At 39.6% G+C, this 21,142-nt stretch overlaps 1 protein-coding gene across 1 annotated transcript in view; it reads left to right on the top strand.

Annotated features, from left to right (window-relative positions):
* Positions 1–21,142, top strand: part of FSHR (follicle stimulating hormone receptor) — an 85,370-nt gene that overhangs the window by 31,810 nt on the left and 32,418 nt on the right. The window contains exon 2 of the mRNA XM_017829331.1: positions 1,157–1,228. Coding sequence (XP_017684820.1) covers positions 1,157–1,228 — 72 coding nt within the window. The remainder of the gene's footprint in view (positions 1–1,156; positions 1,229–21,142) is intronic.

The following is a 21,142-nucleotide window of genomic DNA, read 5'->3' as shown; positions in this document are numbered from 1 at the left end:
ACCAGTTCTGAGACAATAACAATTTGCAGTGATCTGGAAGATATGCTCACTGAAAAAAAGACTTCCATAGTAATTCAGAAAAAAAATCATTTCCATTTCTGTGGGAAAATAGACTAAGAAGGTGAATCACAGAGTGCAATGTGTGTATGTATGTATGTATGTATGTAACGTGTTCATGTATGTAACAAAGGTGGGTTTGTTGGTTTTTTTTAAGAAAAAAACATTTTTTAACAACTGTCAGTCAATGCAACCAGTGTTATATGATGTCTTGTCATGAGCAGGTCATGTTAATATATACAATTGTTTGTTCTCACTACCTATGAATGATTAAATGTGTGAAAGAAGACAATTACCCACATAACACCTTATTTCTTCGTAGAGTAGTAGAAACCCTACCTTTCATTTGTTAAGTGCCATCAGAAGTTTTCTAGTCCTCTTTTACTGTCATTAAAGGAGATAACTCCAATTTAACAAAAAGGTTTATATGATATTTTAAATGATTTTTCTTCATCAAGCATGTTATGTGACCTTTAAAAATGATAAAAATGTAGTCCTGGAGCATTTATGATCGAGCTGTGTACTCCAAAGTCCCAATTTTGGTGCACATTATCAACTAATTAGAAGAGAGACTGTGAGAAGCAATAAAGTTAATAAAGTTGCACTGATGGGAGATAGTAGCTGACTTCTTAAATTATCTGTGCAGCAGGTTAAGGTTCATCCTGCATGAGCATGGATGTACCACCTTATAGTCTTGTAGGCAACTCACCTCCATCTGGGTCCACAGGGAGCCTTCATCCTATGCTTGAGCATCACTCAAAAGAGCACTCGAGATGAGAAAGGCACTGTTCACTCCCAGCACACAGAGGAGCTGCAGGTCTGGATTTCTCACTGAAACAAACAGGGAAGTGGCAACTACTGATGGATGCTTTTTCCCCTGAGGAGCCCCAGTGGTCATCCAATGCAATGCTGTAATTTTGGTCAGGGCAGCTGGAGTCCCACAAATGCTTTGAATGTTACAGCTGTATTTAGATGCCAAAGCTTTCAGCCCAGAGACTATCCTTGTACCAGTGATAAAGGCCTCTCCTGTGCTACCAAGGCTACTGTGCAGTCCTGTGCTGTGAATAGAGAATAATCACCCCATTTTCTCTATTTTCAGGAGATTTGTCCTCACCAAGATGAGAGTCGTTCCAAAAGGAGCTTTTGCAGGACTTCTTGACCTAGAGAAAATGTACGTATTATGTCAACAACTATTTTACTCCAAGCAGCAGTTTCTGGTTGCAGCTCCCTACCTCTGAGCTTCATATATTTCATCTTTAGGTTTAAAAAAAAAAAATAGAAACTTTTTCTATTAACACCACATGTTTCAGAACAATGTTGTCATAAATACATTTTCATATCAGCAAATGGGCAGTCTTCAAAGGACTGGCTGAACATGGAGTGTCATTGCAGTTAATAAATACAGTGCCATAACAGAAGTTCACAGGAAACTGATTATTTTGAGAGTTTTGGAATGAAACAGTGGAAAGATTAGGGAGGAAAGCACTCCCGTCAAGAACAGGTCAGCCAATTCCTTTTTCACTAATGAATAAATAAGATTGTTTTGTGCATGTTCAGAGTCAGCTGGCAAGATGTGTGAGAGAAATTTCTTATGGGTGATAGATCCAAAAATTTAAGCACACAAAGGGTGTAAGCACCTAATTTCTGTGAATTTTAGTGATAATCTTGGAGATACAATTATGAGCACCTCTGATGAGCCAGATATATCGTACATTCATTAGTACGCTACTGTGGATGTGTTGCAGCTCTACCACTAGAAGGATTATTACCTTAATTTTTATTATTATTACCCTTATTAATATGTTTTTTCCAGCTGTTCTTTAACAACAGAAAATCTATGGGTTATGTGGTGCTAGCACCAGAAATTATAACCATCACTGTCCAACCTGAACTGTTCTTGGGCATGTATGATTTTTCTGAATTATTTCATATATGGGCAAATAACATTTTGCTTAGAAACAGAGCCAGTACTTGCACTGTGAGAGGAGAGAATCACAAATAGGCTGTTCACCCAAGAGGAGTCTGGGTGGGAGTGGGGCACATAAAATTCAGTGTCCTTTTCAGTGCTGTGTGTATAATGGCAAAGGTCAAAAGGACAGTTCTCTGCACCTTTTCTACCCTTTTCCCTCGTACTCTTGTATAAGTAAGGAATTTACCAAGAAAGTGAACATACCAGAAGGTATGGCCAAGAAAGTGAAAGGATTTTGAACTTGGAGAAGGATGGATGGATGGATGAATGGATGGAGGAAGAACAAACAGTGAACATGCAAGGATTGAAGAGCTGCTATCAGTACCAAGTGGTAAAGCTCAGATGGCATCTGGCCTTTTCTGAAATAGAAGATCCATTTCAGAGTATCACTGTAGGATCAGGAGCCTTCTCTCAGCATGTACAAACTAAAAATCTTCCCACTTACGGATCCAGCCTCTCATAAACCCAGCAAGCACCACTGTAAAAGGTAATTTTTCTTGATAAAAGAAAAGTTCTAGTTAGGGCTAAGATCACCTCTGTGTTGCCAGTTTTGTTGGCACTTGTTTCTCCGCAGTCCTGTGGAGTTCCTTTAAGCCTAGTCCTTATGGAAAATCATTGAGCTCTCTGGTGTATGAACTGAGTTGCAAAGTGCATTGTGAGCTGCTTCTGTTATCTTTAATTACTCAGAAACCATATGTCAGATAGGTATGAAGGCATTGAATAGATTGTCTCTAAGTGGTGATTTATTGTTAACCAAAAAAATTATATATGGTAATGGGCTCAATATGAAGATACATCCACCTACTAGTAGTACATGGAGGAGAAATGGGGACAGACAGTTTATATCAAAACATCCTTGAAAATAAAATTGTGATAAATATGTAAATGAGACCAATCAACATCAACAAAGATGCAGTATTTGCAGATGATATGGCAAACAGATAAATTTGAAATAGCTCTCAAATCCTAAACCTAACCCATAAAACATTCATCAGAAATATTCATGATAATGTAGGGACAAAAAAGTGGGTAATCAAATAATGGATTTGCATATAAAAACGCAGCCTTTGTATGAAAGCCTTTTTACTCTTGCAAGATCATGCACAGAAAGAAAGATTAAGCAAACTGTAGCCTATTTAAGGAAAACAGATATTAATATTGTGGTACCTCCATATGGAAAAATGTAGATAGCCTGATGTACACAAATTAGATACTTCAACATAGTATATGTATGTGCTCACCTAGAACTAAATAGAATAAAAATGAAGTGACAATATTTCATGAATGCATTACTGAAGAAACATTAATGAAGAAAAACCAGTATCTTGTGCAGTCCAACATATCTCTACACACAATTTTTTTTGCTAATAAATCATTCCTAAGTGTGTTTCTGACAACAGGGTAGGTTTTAAAGCCCAGAATTTGGGGGGAAATGGTGGTCTTTGAAATCATTTTTCAGGGATGAGCTGGTTGATTACAAGTTGGAACGTGGTAGTCAGAGGCTGTCCTGGGCATAGTGACCATGAAATTATAGAGTTTTCAATTTTCGGTGAAGCATGGAAGGAGGTGAACAAAACCACTGCCTTGGACTTTGGGAGGGCAGAATTTGGCCTGTTTAGGACACTGGTTCAGAAAGTCCCTCAGGAAGCAGTCCTTAATAGCAAAGGGGTCCTGGAAGGCTGGACATACTTTAAGAAGGAAATCTTAAAGGCACAGGAGCAGACCATCCCTGTGGGCCAAAAGACAAGCTGTCAGGGAAGAAGACCTGCCTGGCTGAACAGGGAGCTTTCACAGGAACCCAGGGCAAAAACAGAGTTTGTGACCTCTGAAAGAAGGGGCAGGCAACTCAGGAAGAATACAAAGATGTTGTTAGGGCATGTAGAAAGAAAATTAGAAAGGTAAAAGCTCGGGTAGAACTCAATCTGGCTACTGCTGTGAAAGACAATAAAAAGTATTTATATAAATACATTAACAACAAAAGTAGGGCCAAGGAAAATCTCCATCCTTTATTGTATGCAGGATGGGAACATTGTCACCAAGGATGAGGAAAACACTGACATACTTAATGCCTTCTTTGCCTCAGTCTTTAACTGAAAGATAGGTTATGCTCAGAGTAACCAGCCCTGAGGTGGTAGAAAGGGATGGGAAGCAAAATAAACTCCCTGAAATCCAGGAAGGAGTCATTAGTGACCTGCTGAGCCACTCACAAGTCAATAGGGACAGATGGTATTCACCTGAGGGTGCTGAGGGAGCTGGTGGAAGAGCCTGAAAAGCCATTCTCCATCATTTATCATCAGCCCTGGTTAACCAAGGAGGTCCCAGGTGACTGAAAGTTGACCAGTGTGAGACCCATCAACAAGAAGAGTCAGAAGGAGGATCCCAGGAACTACAGACCTGTCAGCCTGACCTTGGAGCCCAGGAAGGTTATGGAACAGATTAAGTGCAATCACACAGCACATACAGGACAACCAGAGCATCAGACCCACTCAGGATGGGTTTAGGAAAGGCAGGTACTACTTGACCAACCTAATCTTTTTTTATGACCAAGTGACCAGCCTAGTAGGAAAGGCTGTGGATATAGTTTTCCTAGACTTCAGTAAAATCTTTAATACTGTCTCCCACAGCATTCTCCTGGAAAACTAGCATCCCATGGCTTGGAGAGCTGCACTCTGCTGGGTTAAGGACTGGCTGATGACTGGGCCCAGAGAGTAGAGGTGAATGGTACCAGAGGGTGGCTGGTCACTAGGGGTGTCCCCCAGGGATCAGCATTGGGGCCAGTCCTGTTCAACAACTTTATTGATGAGGGGATCGAGTGTACCCTCATTAAATTTGCAGACAGAACCAAGCTGGGTGGGAGTGTTGATCTGCTGGAGGGTAGAAAGGCTCTGCAGAAGGATCTGGGCAGGCTGGATAGATGGGCCGAGACCAGCAGTATGAGATTCCATACTTGATGAAGTGCCAAGTCCTGCACTTGGGTCACAACAACCCCATGGAATGTGACAGGCTGGGGGATAGAGCAGCTGGAAAGCTGCCCGACAGAAAAAGACCTGGGGGTGCTGTTTTATAGCTGGCTGAATGTGAGCCAGCAGTGTGGTCCAGAAAGCCAATCTCATCCAGGCTTGTATAAGCAGTAGTGTGGCCAGCAGGACTAGGGAAGTGATTGTCCCCTTGTACTTGGCACTGGCGAGGCCACATCTCCAGTGCTGTGTCCAGTTCTGGGCCCCTCACTACAGGAAAGATATTGAGGTGCTGGAGCGAGTCCAGAGATGGCCAACAGAGCTGGGTGAGGGTCTAGAGAGTAGGTCTTATGAGGAGGGGCTGAGGGAGGGTTGTTTAGCCTGGAGAAGAGGAGGCTCAAAGGAAACCTTATCATTCTCTGTAACTACCTGAAAGGAGGCCCTAGTAAGGTGGGGTTCAACCTCTTCTCCCAGGCAACTGGTGACAGGATGAGAGAAAACGGCTTCAAGCTGCATCAGTGGAGGTTAAGGTTGGACATCATGAGGAATTTCTTCACAGAAAGGGTGATTAAACATTGGAATGGACTGCCCAGAGAGGTGGCACTTAGTGCTTTGGGCATGGCTTTTAGTGCTTTGGTTTAGTTGACACTGTGGTGTTTGGTCAAAGGTTGGACTCAATGGTCTTGGAGGGTCCCTTCCAACTCAGAATACTCTGTGAAATATCTGTGAAACATCTGTCTTCTCCAACCTAAATGATTCCATGATTCTATTCTATGATTCCAAGTTAAATTAGAGATGAGCTCTTCATAGGAATTCTAACTCTGTTGTATTTACCTTCAAAGTGAATGAAGGCTTTTGAACACATGCACCAAAAATTTCTGGTTTTCAATTAAAAATAATTCAATAATATTTTCCTGCTTTCTCTATGCATTTTAGTATCTTCTCAAACAAGCAAACTGCTGAGAGCTTTGAATAGATGTATTTTGCCAGAAAATATCAAATACTTTCAGTTAGGCTTCAGTCAGAGTACTCAGGCAAGATCTCCCTTGTTTGCCATTTGGACTCTCCAAGGACTTTCCAGAATGGACACTAGGGAGTATGACTCATCACGGAAAAAATAGTGTGACTGGGAAATGATGGCATGGAGCACTTGATCTGCTCTCCCTTGTGCAGCTCTAATTTTAGTTACCAAGACAAAATCTTTTGTGTTTCATCTGATTTTTAATTATTTTTTTTTTATTTTGGCAATATTGTCATTGGAATACTTTTGTCATTTTTTAATTTTTTTAAAAAATGAGAGCCCTTTTGAACTCCCTCTGGCTTGCCATTATCTCCTCACCCATCTAAATTACTTCAGTTACTGAAAAAAACAGGAAATGTCCATTCTGTAGACTGTCATATGGTGCAACAACTTTCCCCAAGTATGTTCTAGGAGAAAGATCTTCTTGTCTTCTTAGATAAAATGTTTAAATTTATGAAATAAACTGTCAGGTTCTAATTATCAGAGATTTCTTTTACTAAACATGCAACTTGAATTTTCATATAGAAAACTATTTCAGGAACACACAAGTCTGTGGAACAGTGTTGCCATCTTGTTGCTAGCAGCTCTCTGACTTCAGCACAACACTGGCTTCATGTTAATTTAGCAAATAGGTGTTCAGGAAAGCAGATTAGTTATTCTTGGTACATGTTTAGTCTACTCCTAAGTCTTAGACAACTGGCGTGTGGAGGTTTGTCTGGACTTCTGCTTAACCAACCTGTTTACACTCCCAGAACTAATTAACGTTCCAGTTACTAAATTAAAAAGCAGTGCCATGCAGGCACATACCTGGCAAAATCAATTTGACATGCTCTGCAGCAGCTATGTCATCTTCAACCTGCACTGAAAGTGCTTAATTTGGAGACTGTCTGAAGCAATATTAAGTCTCACTTTTTCTTGTGCTGTTTCCTCCTGTTACTATGAGGTAGCAAAGTTGACTTGTGAATGTTGATCTAACAAGGCCTGATTCGGGCATCATATTTATAGGAAATTTGGTCTGATTGCATTACCCTGTGCAAGCCAAAGAGGCCTCATGTCTGCACCCTGAGGCACAATCCACTTGAAAATTCATCATCAGTTATTTGTTCTTTTTGAAGGGTTTAAGATAAAACATAATGCTTTGGTTCATCATTTGCTTTCAAATCCAACCAGTGTGCAGCCTAAGGAAATTCAGCTATGAGGATGAAATCCTTCTTGAACTAGAAAATATCACAGAGAAAAAAAACACCATTGTTGGCCCTGTTTTGGTTTTTGGAGTAATAGGAGAAGGACATTTCTTTAACGGATTTTGGCAAAGGCACAGTTTAAGAACACAGACCGTGCTATGGATAACAGAGCTTGATGAGCTAAATCCTTAATGACCTCTGGAAATCCTGGAAAGCTAAAACTTTCAGGGTTGAGGGAATCTACAAAAGTTGATAGTCCTGGAACCTGAACTTTTCTGTCTATGGAAGACAGCAAGAACATATGCACCAACTATCTTCTGCTTCCCTATGAATTTGTAGAAAAAAGCAGCTCTTAATCATGTATTTACTTCATCACTTAGTGCATTCAAGCTTTTCTGTTTTATTTTGTTTTGTTTTTCTGCTGAGACTGTTGATCCAGTGATCCTTCATAAGAACAAATGCTGCTGGTCTGCGACCTAGATACATGAGCACCAGCTTATTTCATTTACAACAACCAACACAATGTATGATGCTAAAATCTCTCCTGTTTTCCCTGTAGGAAAAAAGGCACGTCACACTTTCCTTTGACTTAACTAGATCGTACTGTGTTATCTTTTATGTTTCAGCCAAACTCAGATGAGGTACTTGAGGACAGCAGAGAACAGAAGAGAGTATTTTGAATCAAGGGGTATCTCTTTTCCTGCAACTGATGAAGGAGCAGAGTTCTTGGCTTGACTGTGAAAGTCTCATCTGGAGAATTTGGCATACTGGAAGTCTTCACCTTATTTAGCAAGTTTTAAAAACCTGGTGGATTAATGGATTCACTATCCAGACCTACTTCAGCTGTAGCCACTAAAGCTTCCTGGGCTAGCAAATGGCTAACCCATCCCACGTGCTCCTGAAAAGAGCTTCAATAAGCTCCAGCATGTGATTCTGTAACACTTATCAGCCCAAGTGAGGGGAGGGAAGGGGGGGAGGTAGGAATCACATGATCACCTAAGGACGAGCAGTCTGTGTCTTCTGCTCCCAAGAAAGCTGTTCAGCATTTTGCAGCTTCTCCAGTTTTTCTTGCACAGTATATTGTGTGCAGCCTCATTTGGTATGCAAAGGCTGTGTTTAAATAAGATCATTAAAGCTATTTTGAGAAAATTGTGAGGATTCAGCGTAACCAAGACATTTGGAAATTGGTTCTAGGCAGGAGTTTCTTTCTATCTTTTGTTGCATCATTTGGATAAGTCTGCTATTTATTATTTTACAAGCAGCAAAACATGGATTTTCAGGATCTGCTGTGATACAGAAGTTAAGTAGTGCGTATTTACAAAAATATTTATTTACATCCCTAAGGTGAAAGGGGGACACAGTGCATTCTGCGTACCAGAGTACATACTGAATAAAGTAACAATCATACTTCAGTAATAAATAGTGCAGGGTATATTCCCAACGTGCAACCCTACGGATATTAAATTCCAACTTACATTTGAGGAAGTTATGTGAAACATTCTGCACTTTAAGGACAGGTCATGAAAATGAGTATGCCAGTTAATGCATTTAAATTAGTCTAAATATGCATTTTCTCTCAGGGAACAGAGGACTACTGTTCAAAAATGTTAAGATGAGTAACCAACATAGGCAAAGAAATTCAAAATTCGGACTGTCATCCCAAAGAATAAATGTTTTAATGGGGCCACTGTTGTATGTGGGGCTTTCCCAGCTGTATGCCCGGTCTAGTCCTGTACAAGTCAGCAGGCAGGCTGCTGGTCAGGCAGGGAGGAATCACAGGAGGCTTCCTGACTCCTGCGGATGGACTTGCAAGTCCCAGGTGCCCCCATCCCAGCTGCTTAATGGTGATCAGTGGTTGTGAAGCAGGGCTTTTCTATAGTGGAGGGACTGCTTGCACTTCAGACCTCTGATTCAGCAGTGAAGTGTAAGAAAGCTTATCCTCTGCTGGATGTGCCATACACGTTTCATAGCCCAGCAGCATCCAGGGTGTCAATCTTCATTTGCCCATCGCAACACTCTGCCCTTTGAAACAGGTTTCCTCAAATGGGATTTGAAAGGTGAACAGCTGTGCAAGCTTCTTTCAAGGGTTCTGTAACACATCATTGGTGGAGGAGCTGGGCAGAGCTGCGCCTTGTGCCACTGTCTGTCTGTGTGGCTGTGAGTGGCTGCAGTACCTTTTCTTCTCCAGGGAGTGCCATTGCTTCAGATGACCCTCCTGCAGCCTTTGCAAATATCATCCCATGGATAGCAATTTTTTGTGTTTGGTATGAATACATAGGAAGCCTGGTGTTCTCAACTCAAATTATTTCATGAAAGTAGAAGCTATGGCTTGGGTTCTAAACATAATAAACAATGAATGAAGACCAGGTGGTTTTATTATAATCTATAAACATTTTGCTGCATCATCACCTGGCATTCCACTTTTCCCTGTCCAAGCTTATCTGTGGAAGAGGCCTTGCACTTGCAGTTATCGTTGTCATCCCTTGCATAATTACAAAAAAGTTAAGTAGGAATTTATTATCCATGTCAGCAGCTCACTGCTGATGTCAAAGAGCTTTGCTATATTTCGGGGAAAGCATGATCTAATCTCAATCTTTTGCTAATACTTGGTGGAACAAAATTACAAATAAAGTAAAAACCCTTAGAAGAAGAAGCTAGGGAATGTAAAATCAATTAATAGTGTCTATATCAACATTTTCTAAATTTTCTATTCAAAAAGTCCCAGAAAATCATGCTAATATTTGCATATTTTAATTGAAACACATTAGAGTACAAGAAAGGAAGTATTCCATAATTCTTTCTGTGTGGTTTAGTATCTTGATGCTTACTGTCTTTGATATAATAAATTTAGAACAGAAAAAAAATAAATACATTTTGTTATTACTTCCTTTTTTTGAACAAGAATGAGCTTTGCGGTAATGAACAGTTAGCAGAATCTTTATTTGTAAACTGCACTGATGTGAAGCCAGTGTTAAAGACTGAAGTATTTAATGGGAGAATCATCTTGCACCTCATTTCTAGTCCCTGTTTTACAGATGTCTAGACAGAGAGAGAGAGAAAAAAGAGGAATCCACTTGTCTGAATGTATACTAAATGCTTTAATGCCTCTCCCCAGCGACACACTGTTCAGATTACCTGAATTCATAAAAGATGAAATATGGGCAAATGCTTGTGTGAGTTCCCACTCTTCTTTAGGGAGAAACTTTGATCCAATGTTCTTCCGCCTTCCTCCATTGCAAACAAAACAGATAAAATTAAGTGCATGCTAAATTAAGATTTGCATATCTAAATGTAGGCTCTGCAGTAGCCACATTTGTTCAAAATGAGATTTGAGGGTGAAATGCACAGTTCTTAAGAAAAAGTCTCAGTCCAGTGTCATAGAAAAAAAAACAAAAAACCTCTGCAAATGAAAATGCTGTGAATTATTAAGATCTTTCCCTCAGTTAGTAAGATTATTTCTCAGTAGGCTTGCCCTGCATTTACACTGTGTTCTGAGTGTCCTTTGCTGCTTCTAGAGCAAGATGCTGGGCCAGACAGGCTGCAACTTTGGCATCACAGAGAGAAATTTGCTTCCTCTGAATCATTAAGTTTTACAAGGCAGCCTCAGTCTAGGTCCTTGCATTAGAGGCATGAAGCTGATTACTGCGACTGGTAAACCTACCAAGGAGCCTCAGAATTGATGGTCATCCCGTGGTGCAGAATTAATACTCTAATCTTTCTTCTTTTGTCCCATGGAAATGCTTGATGCATACTGACGAGGCTGGTATGTCTGCTCACTGGCCAGCTTTTTGAGATTCATCTCAGGTGCTTTTGAGTGGTTTTTTTGTTTCAAGAGGGAAAGATGGATGATGGTAGAGTCAAAAATTTTCCTCCAAAATGTGTCACTTCTTCAGTCTTCCTTCCAGGAGCTTCACTCTATTTTGAAGTAAAGGAAGTTTCAAGTCGTATTTTCTTAAGAGATTCTTGTACTTTCAAGGTAGAATAAATGACCATCTAAGTGACTTTGTAAATATGAAAATACGTATTTACTAGGTAACATAAAATAATTCTTATGCTGGATGAGTGATACATTTATTAAACTTGCGTATATATATCACAAAATGAAATGAGAAGTCAGAATTGCTGTTTCTGTTTACATTGTACCTTTTCAGATATAATTCATTGCTCATACATGACAAAAGATGGGTCCTCTCATACGATGTGTCAGAATATGTTCCTGATTTAAATAATTATATTTTTTCTTTATAAAATCAGTATATTCATTTTAATATCCCTAAATAATTCATTTTTTAAAACAAGAGTCAATTTTGTGTGTTGGTTACATATTAATACCCCAGTTTCTGGATAGAATTCAGAATTAAAATGTACTGACTTGAGACAAGTGTAAATACAAAATTAAGTTTAAAACAAAATTAAAGTAAGCAGCGTTAATTCGACAAACATTTTTTAAAGAGTTGTAAAAGGATAATTATATAAAGGTTTCTTTCTATTAAAAAAAACCTAAGAAAACAAACAAACCCCAACCAAACCTACATTCTTGTGCGAAATCAAACGAAAAAGCAATTCTGAGAGAAAACACATGAATTTAAAGGAGGTTGCACCTCACCTGGTTGTTATGGCACCTTCATCTTCACCTGACAGACAGGCTGATGAGGGTCCATGGCTCCTGATGCATCATGGTGCTGTGCTGGTAGGAGTCTGTGGGAATTCAGGTGACAGCATATCCCAAGAGACATTGTAATGCCATCTCCTTCCAGGTATATCCAGCTTCTAGGTTTCCTTTAAAAATGTGGCTCTTAAAAAAAAAAGTATGAATTAGAAAAAAAGGTTTTTTTCATGAGAAAAAGGTTTTTAAAGGATTTTTTTCTATTAATCTTATTGAGTGTATTGTAACTGTATCAGTGAGTGAGTGCAAAAGGTATGACTTCCTTGAAATTGTGCCAAATTTTCTCTAAATGGGATTTTCTTCAATGTTTATTGTTGCCAGTACTAATGTTGTTTGTTAGAAAGAAGTCCAGCACCAGATAGGAAATGGTAATTCAGTTTCAGGAGGATTTCAGAAACACCTTCCCATAGTAATTTTATCCAGCTTTTCTGTTTATTTTAGAAATAATGTTAGTGGAATTGGCATCTTGCAATGAAGGAGGGTTTCCTGTTATACAAATGCTGATATAACCCTCAACATTTATGGAAAAAAAATGTTGAGATGAAGTCAAGACATTTATTTTCCAAGCAGGAGATGTTGATTTTCTGACAACGTTATATTGCATGGCCTTTATTTCTATTATGCCAAATGATTGATGTGGATTTAATCATTAGTTTGATGGCTGCTTTGCTAAGTGGAGAGGCAACTGAGCATTTTATCGTTATTAGTGTGCTGCATTTTGATTTTTCTGTCAAAGGCACCGCTGGCCCTAATTCATCCCAGGTGTAAAACCAGAGATTCATTGTGCCCATTGTTTGTTTTGCGACCAAGCCAAGAACAATTTGCTCTCAGAACACTGTGGATATTTGTTTTGATTTCTAGAGCAGGAACCTGGTTTTAATGAAGGCTTCCATATATGTGTTTGATTCTTTAAAAATAAGTAAGAGTAGTGTACCTTTTGTGACTAAACTACTTCCCATATGGTAGAATATATATACTTATATACTTGAATACATGCATATGTGTATATATATATACATAAAGCAGTCTGGAAAAGATTTAATTTGCTAGGATTTAGGATGGTAGACAGATACTAAGCCAGAAAATATTTTGAATACCTGGAGAGCCAGCATCATAGATGGAAATAACAAATGATTGTGAGAGAAATGGAGAAAGCTGAAAAACTATTGGTGTCTGTGCATTTTCCAGTGTAGTTATCAGTAAACTAGGATTTGGGGACAGGGGCAGGCTTTTGACTTTCCAGGTCAGAACCTCATCTTTGAGAGCTGCTGATGCCACGTACTGAAGGAGGACATTCAAGAGAACGTTTCTGGAACAATTATGGAACAGTTCATCCACATATGCTTTGTCCACCTCATAGGATGCTTTCTCCTCTGAGGAGAAGAAGCGCACAAACTCCAGGAGTGGTTTCTCTATGTTATCTTGTGCTGTGAAGTTTCCTCACTGGAAGGAGTAATGAGGAATTTCACATGATAATAGAATTAAACTAGTTTTTTTTTACTTGGAAGGAGTGTTTACTTCTGTCTTGCTTGTCTGGCCAAGAACACAAGGATTTACATATTTATCTGTAATTATGAAGTTGGTCATTAGACCCGTCCAATCCTTTTGTCAAACTTATCTTTTGTTTTGAATGAGATTTTATGTTGATATGTCTTTCATCTTTTTTTCCAAATTTTTAAGTCTTCTTGTGCTGGATTTTTAAGATTTTAGCTTTTCCCATCTGTGCTGTGAGAAAGGCTGATCACAATACAGTGAAAAGGGCGTGCTTATTTATTACTTCTGTTTCCAACTAGATAAGACTCTTTAGGACAGCTGGCAGGAGGAAGGGATGATGGGTATTTCCTTTGTGGGCTAATGAGCATGTTTGGAGGGGAACAGCTTTGAGGTCCTGCAAGTGGCAGGAGGTATACAGGCCAGAGATGGGCATGTGCCACCCAAGGACTGCACCAGAGAGCAGGGAGCAGCCCCAGGGGTAATGAACAGGGTTTGAAAGATGTTTGGGCAGAGCTTAATGCCACTAGAAATGAGCCATTGAGGAACTTGGCCATTCAGTACTTAAAGGGAGACTATAAAAAAGATGGGGGAAAATGTTTTAGCAGGGTCTGTCACAATAGAACAAGGGGTAATGGTTTTAAACTAAAAGAGGGTTGATTGAGATTACATATCAGGAAGAAGCTTTTTGCTATTAGGATGCTGAACCACTGGAACATGTTGCCCAGACAACTGGTGGATGCCCCACTCCTGGGAACATTCAAAGTCAGGTTGGATGGGGCTCTGAGTAACCTGGTCTAGTTGAAGATGTCCCTCAGGGAAGTTGGACTAGATAACCTTTAAAGGTTCCTTACAACCCAAATTAATCTGTGATTCTATGAACTCCAAACCTCCAAAGGCACTGGATGTAACGTTAGAGGAGGATATAAATTCTTCTCAGCTCTCTTCCAATATCCTATAAGGTTTTTCTGCTTTAAAGTTAATTATCCTAGTTGATATTCTAATAAAAGCTACCTTTTTTGAGCTTAAAACACTTTCATTTTTCTTTTGGGCATTCTATGCAGAGGAAGGTCAAGACATATTGCCTCAAAATGGCTTGAAGTGCCATTGTACAGCACACATTGTACTACCCAGACCATCTTGTCACTACATTTTCACTGTGTGCCATGTCTTGGCTCCTCCATTCCCTGAGCTCAACCCTCTGCTCGGGGACCCAGTGCTATGAGCTGGCATGAGCTGAGGCTGAAGGCACATTTCCAGCAGAGGAGTAACCTCCAAAGAGGAACAGAGCAGAGAGACAAGTGGCAATGAATTTCTAGAGAAGAAAGCAAATGGATCACAGTTCATCTGCGACAGCCCTGTGCCTGGGCATAATTGACAGCACGCACTGTTTATTTAAAAATAAGCATGGTTTTGCCTGTGTTTCTTGGTAGCAGACTTAAACACACCAACAAGTAAAGTGGCTTTTCATGAGCCTTCATCTGTCAGTATCAAGGATCCTGTTTTGTATTCCCAGGACCCAGAGTACCTCTGAATAGCACATTATGTTTTCATCCTACTGTGCTGCCAGGCACTGTGCTTTCAGGGTAACAGATAACATGTTAACGACTGAAATAGGCTATAAAAATGAAGGGGGAATTGTCTCAGCAATGGGAAATCACTCAGGTCTCTAGAGGGAGGGCTTCCTAATAGGATCTCAGCCAAGCACTGCATAGGCTTAGCTCCCAGGGAGCATATTCATGTGAACTGGACAGTGTCAACTTACTCCAGGCTTCAGCGATCTTTGCCATACAGGAAGATTGCTTTCAGATGTAGCTATGTTGATAAAAATCTATTACATATTTGTTCTTGATTTTGGTGGTGTGCAGTCAACATCAGTCCCAGCAATGTGACAGTAAGGTATCTTTTTATCTGCAGTTCTAAGGATGTTTCTGTTCTCCATATTTTGTGAATCTGTTGGCAGGCTAAAAGCTTTCTGCAGTCGAGTAACTGGCAAAACTCTGGTTTGCCATGACTCCTTTTGTTCATAGGAGAGTGAGTAATAGCAGAAAAATTACCATTCTTCGGGGAAGACCACCATTCTTTGGGGAAGATCATCCAGGAGCCCGCTCCTCCTCTACCTGCCCTTACTCACTCTCAGTAGCCTTTTTAAAAATCTATACAGCTTACTCCAGTGCTGACCTTGTCTAATCATATTGATTGTTAGTAACTGAAGGCTAATTGGGAAGCAAGTTGCTATGGTAATCCTTGAGTCACACATATAAAGAGAAAATACTGCTAAAACCACTAGTGCATGGTGACTATTAGCATAGTTAAACAAATTAAAAAATATAATTCATTCAGATCTATGCTGGAATTCAAATGAAGATACAATATGCAGCAAGGAAGATTTTCCCTTGCTATCACATTTTCCTCTTTCGTAGTCATTTTGTTCTTTTATTTGTCCGTTGAAGGAGTTATGTATAATTTTAGGACTAAATGACAAAGTAGGCTTTGGGTTGTTCTCAACCTCCCACCCCACAGCCCACGCAAAATATGTCACAACAAGTTTTGTGCGACAGGCGAATGACTCAAGCAGAGGGTAATAGGACTTGGAACCCCCCAGATTTCTGGGTCATTTGTTCATATCCAGTCCGCATGTGTGTGATGAACGCTTTATTTTCACATGGGTAGGCTGATGGCTTGCATACCATGAGAGGGTGATCTCAGCCTATGCCCCCAGGAGATGGTGATTCATTGCAAGCTAGGGCTGCTGCAGCTGGTTTTCAGCAGCACCAGCCTCTTTTGGCCAGACTTTGAAATGGCTCTGCAGCAGAGCTGGGGTCTCAGTGGGTGTCCGTGGCCCTTTGTGGGGCACTGTGGGAAGGTTTGATTGCTTTGGCTGTGCTGTGCTTCATCTGTGGATAAATGGAAGATTTTGCCAGTCACATCTAATAGTCTTTTTACCTTATTTTTAAATCAAGTGTATTATTCCTTGTTTAATGAGGGTCTTCCTCCTCCTCCTCCTCCTCCTTACTAACTAGTCATGTCACAGACAAATCTGAGCTCTCCTAACAGGTCTCCATCTGCACGTCTTTAAGGAGGAGAAGGATATGAGAGCATGCATCCTGTTGCTACCCCTCTGGACAGTTTGACTGATGAGGCAAAATATATCTAGGAGAGTCACAGATCTAGACAGGAGGTAGGAGTGTACTGAGTTCAGGTCATATCCTGAACTCCAGGGGAGTTTCTCTCCCCCTCTCAGTCTTCAGTGGATGAATGTCCTTAAATTGACTTTAGCAGCACATGGAGAAAAAAATGAGCAGAAATGGAGTCACTGTGTAGCATTAATCTCTTTTAACAGGTCTCATAAATAAATATTCTCTGTCTGGCTTCTTGGAACCTGTATGCTTACAGAGATTAATTCATTTAACTGAAAATAAGTTATAAAATTGATTAGAAGTGTGGACCACTTAAAAGAAAAAGAAACAAAACAACAACAGCAAAGACAAAATCAAAACAAAACCAAACAAAACCAAACAAAAAACAAAACAAACAAACAAAACAAAACAAAACAAAAACAAAACAAAACAAAAAAAAATAAAAAATATAAAGTATGTTTGAACTCATTAGGATCAACTAAATTCGACAAAGCATCTGATTTGAGGCTTTGTGTAGTCCTGAAGTTAAATAAGTGCAACTATAGAAACAAGTCCTGCCGTTTTGAAGTACCCACTACATGATTCCAGTAATTTAGCCCCTAATTTAGTAATTTAGGGAAAAGACAAAAATTAAAAGCCCTTGTATTTACCTGCTAAATAATCTGTCCTCACCAAAGGCATGGGCATGGGGCACAAGGGATTCAGGTGGCGAATCTCTTAACCAGAGCCATACTACAAAGCCATCTAGGAACTGACAGAATATAAAGAAACTCTATTACCTTTGTGTAGAAGAATGTGATGTGTGCTGGTACTCCTGGTTGCTGTACCTTTCTGCATGCAAGAAAAATGCACTCCTGCCCAGGGATCTGGTCCAAATTTGGGTAACTTCAAGACAGAACATCTTTCAGAGGGAACTCTAATCCTGTTCCATGATATATTTGTTTCTTCATTTTCCTGTTAAAATAATTCAAAAATACATGTTTTGTTTTCAGTCTGATGGAAAAACAATATTGCATTTACCATTTGGTTTTAATTCAGTATTTAACATGCAAAAAAAGCCTTTAAATCTGAGAGCTAATTTGCTCCCACAGGATTGCCTTTGAGTTTGTGTGCTTCTGTGTCCTTTTGTGTAATGAGCTGTGTGTTTTCTGGAGACAACACTTATTTGAAATTACAGGAAAATATGCACTCCTCTAAAATGTAAAATGTCAATGCAAATACAGATCCACTCTGTTAAAACCAATGGATCCATTCCTTCTGCTGCAGAGTCTGAAATCTCCTTCAGTCTCAACTAAAACAATGATAGTAATCAGAAATGATGGCTTTAATTCTCTTTATTTATTTTTTAAGCATATTTCATCAACATGAATTTTCCAAATGGTAATTTTTGTGGTTTGGGATCTCTGCAGGAATCTTTTCCCCTCATGAGTAGTATTTCCTCAGAGGGTTTTACTGTAAACACAAAAAGGTTTTGCCAGGCTTGCGTGCTATGGAAACACTGTAAGTTCCATTTTGTTTACATCAATACAGGAAATCAGACAGAAAAAATATCATAAGTATATGCAATACATTTCAGCAAAGGAATAGACACAGTGACTTTTAAGGGAAACATAACTTTTTATTCAAACAACATTTCTTGTTCAGCCTCCTTTTTTAGTGCTATGGCTAAGGAGGAAGATTCCTCTTACTTTTTCCTTGATGAAGAAGAGAGACCTAATTCCACAAGGCTTTTTGCATCATCTCTAGCTCAAACTTCTTTCTGTGCCCCCACTTAGATATGACCCAGGACAGGGTGGAGGAAAAGGGCTCCCAGGTAGATAAAAGTACTCATACACAGGAGAAAGAAATTGTTCCCAAATGGCCAAGAATTGCCTTTAGGTTCTCAAGGGTTTTGCCTCATTCCTACGGAGACTTCTCAGGAGGAATCAGTACTTAGAGCTCCCCATCAAAGGGCTGAGTCCAGTCTGAGGACTTTTTTGTTAAAGCCCCACATCAGCAGATGATAACAGAAAGCCTTTCCATGTCTGGCACTTCTACTAGCTTGGGTTACACAGCATAGATTTGGCAGCAACTCTTCATGACACACATGAGCAACCTCTTCGTAAATGAGGTTAGATGTGCAGAAAGGCTGCTCTTGGCTGATTTGAGTGAGTAAGCACCATCGTGGGGCCATGTGTTTTATTATTTTTATTGCTTTTATTGGAATATTGTGTGCACACACACACAAGCATAGAAATATGATATTATATTGAATTTTGGCCCAAGTTTTATGACACGTTCCCCCTTTTAAGACTTTCTTATCTTGTACAGTCTTATTGTGTACAGTCTTGCAGTGTTTGCTGATGAAGGTGGGCTATTTCTGCCAGAGAAACTCAGGTGGAAGCATATGATTTTCCAAGGTTTCATAGTGGACAGCTGTTCAGTTATTTGTAAAATAAGACTCTAAATGTATTGAATCAGGCTCCTCTTGGCTGCCATCAGCCACTTGACAAAAGAGTTAGGGATTGTATGTAATTCCTGTGTTTATATAATATGTCATCTCTGTCTCTAATATAGAACCTGAAGATTTGGGGTTAATGCTAATTTTTGCTGCTCATGATAGTATCATAATCAGATGAATAACCCTCACTGCACACTTGTTTTGTAAATCTTTTGACTTAGCAGATTTGATGGTGTTTTCTCTGGCAATCTGTTAGAAGGCAGAGGTTTGGATTTAACTTTTGAAGAGTTAAAGAATATCCTTTTCCTGGGTAGGTTATGTCTGAGGGTCACAATCATGCAGATATTTATGCAGTAGCATCTTGGCTGAGCCTGGTGCCAAAGCTCAAGGAATAGAGTTTGTAGGGTCCAGGCCTCAGTTAGACACAAACCACAAATATAGCAAGTAGTTTTTATGGAAGAGAACCATGAATGCAAATAGAAAAGAGGAGAGAAGGAAATATCTGTTCTGGAAAAATGTATTTCATGGGGAGACTGTAACACTGAATAAGAGAAAACTAAATCCTTTCAGGAGGACATTTGAAAGATGTAGTGCATGGTGTTAGCAGCTGTAGGATGATGTCTATATTCATAATTGGGTTTAACATTAGGCAAGGCTAATATTTTTCTCATGATGGGTCAAGTCATGGAGATTTATTTTCACTGAAAAATTTTCACTGTATTTATATACAATGGGTGTATATACTATATTATTTGCTCTAGTGAATAATACTCAGTGTTCTCTCATAGGCCTGGGAGGATTTTTAATGCCAGAATTGAGGAGCAAGAGGGATTTTTTAGAATTGTCCCTTTTAGCTAAAATGTTTAATTGTGCCTATCTGAGGTACTTGCTATTCTGTATCTTTCTGTTTCTGTCATACATTGGATTTAGTAATGAACTGTCCTCCAGAGGCTTCTTGTGAATGTGTGTTTTCTTAGAGCATTTCAAAACTGTCTGTTGAAGTATCTGAAAACATCTTCAAGATGATCTGTTTGGAAAGGCTGTCACTAGACTTTGGGTCCTGGAAGCCACAGGTTCTCCCAGTCCAAGGCTATTGATTTTCCCCAGAAATTATTTTCCCCACTTCCTTGTTCAGCTGTTCTCATGAATGATTATCTTAAATGTAGTCTCCTCATCTGCCCAGGTCATCTTAATGAACTAGTCATCATTAGCTGGCTATCAAAGCCAAGACAGAAGTAATAAAAGATAAGTGGCAATAAATGCTGCTAGCCCATTTCCATAGAAGGAGTTACGATTTGGGCATGAAGCTTGTGTCAGCATCTCTGAACAAGGATGTTCCTTCCTCAGCTGGACAGCCATCCTTGTCTACCAGTGTGGTCTCAAGCCCATCATGTCTGAGAAAAAAGTGTCATTGCCAGAGTGGGTGTTTTTATTTTGGAGGCATTTTTCTGTCTTCCCAACAAGCTTTCATAGTCAAAGATAAAATTTAGTGATACCAGAAGCAGGGTGCAGCAGATATGTCTATCCTAGTGGGTGGAGAGCACGTAGTTCTAAGCCCCATCCCTCTGGGCTGCCAGCTTTTCTGTGGAAAGCTAATGTTTCCTCCAAAGACCCTTGCTCTTTTGACCCTGCAAAGCTTCATGCATTTTCAGCCTTGCTGGCAATAAACTAAAACTAGTATAATACACCCCCATAGTGCTGGAGTATTGGAGTATGAGGAGATATCTATCTCCCCAAACTGTACAGATTATAAAATCAATTCCTGCAACGATGCGGCTTCTTCTGTTGGATCTGGTTGTTATCAGTTCCAATTCTGCAGACTAATCATGTGCTTTTTCAGATTAGAGAGACCAATTTAAAACTGTTACATGGACAATTAATTTGATGCAACCAAACTCTCAACAGACTTTCATCTGGATTGCTGGCATGGTGCTAAAACACCGATAGAAATAAAATCCCCTTTGCTTCAGTCTGCTGTGCGGAAATTTGCATTTTATTTTCTCCCATGCCTGCACTGATTTACTGGAGAATATGGTTTCATGCCCTTTGGAGAAGACAGGAAGACACAGCATTGTCACCTCCTGATAATCTCCTTCAAAGACTGATGTATACACTGTTTTGGTCGAATTGGAAGTTGCTAGTAAAGCTTAGTTGGTTAAATAGGTATCCCACTTATTTAATGAGGCGTGTGTGTACCTTCAGCGAAGTAAAGAGATC

Source organism: Lepidothrix coronata, unplaced genomic scaffold (assembly GCF_001604755.1).
Source record: "Lepidothrix coronata isolate B3197 unplaced genomic scaffold, Lepidothrix_coronata-1.0 Scaffold163, whole genome shotgun sequence".
Classification (NCBI taxonomy): domain Eukaryota; kingdom Metazoa; phylum Chordata; class Aves; order Passeriformes; family Pipridae; genus Lepidothrix; species Lepidothrix coronata.
The sequence above is the reverse complement of the archived record's forward strand: the minus strand, read 5'-3'. Positions and strand labels throughout refer to the sequence as shown.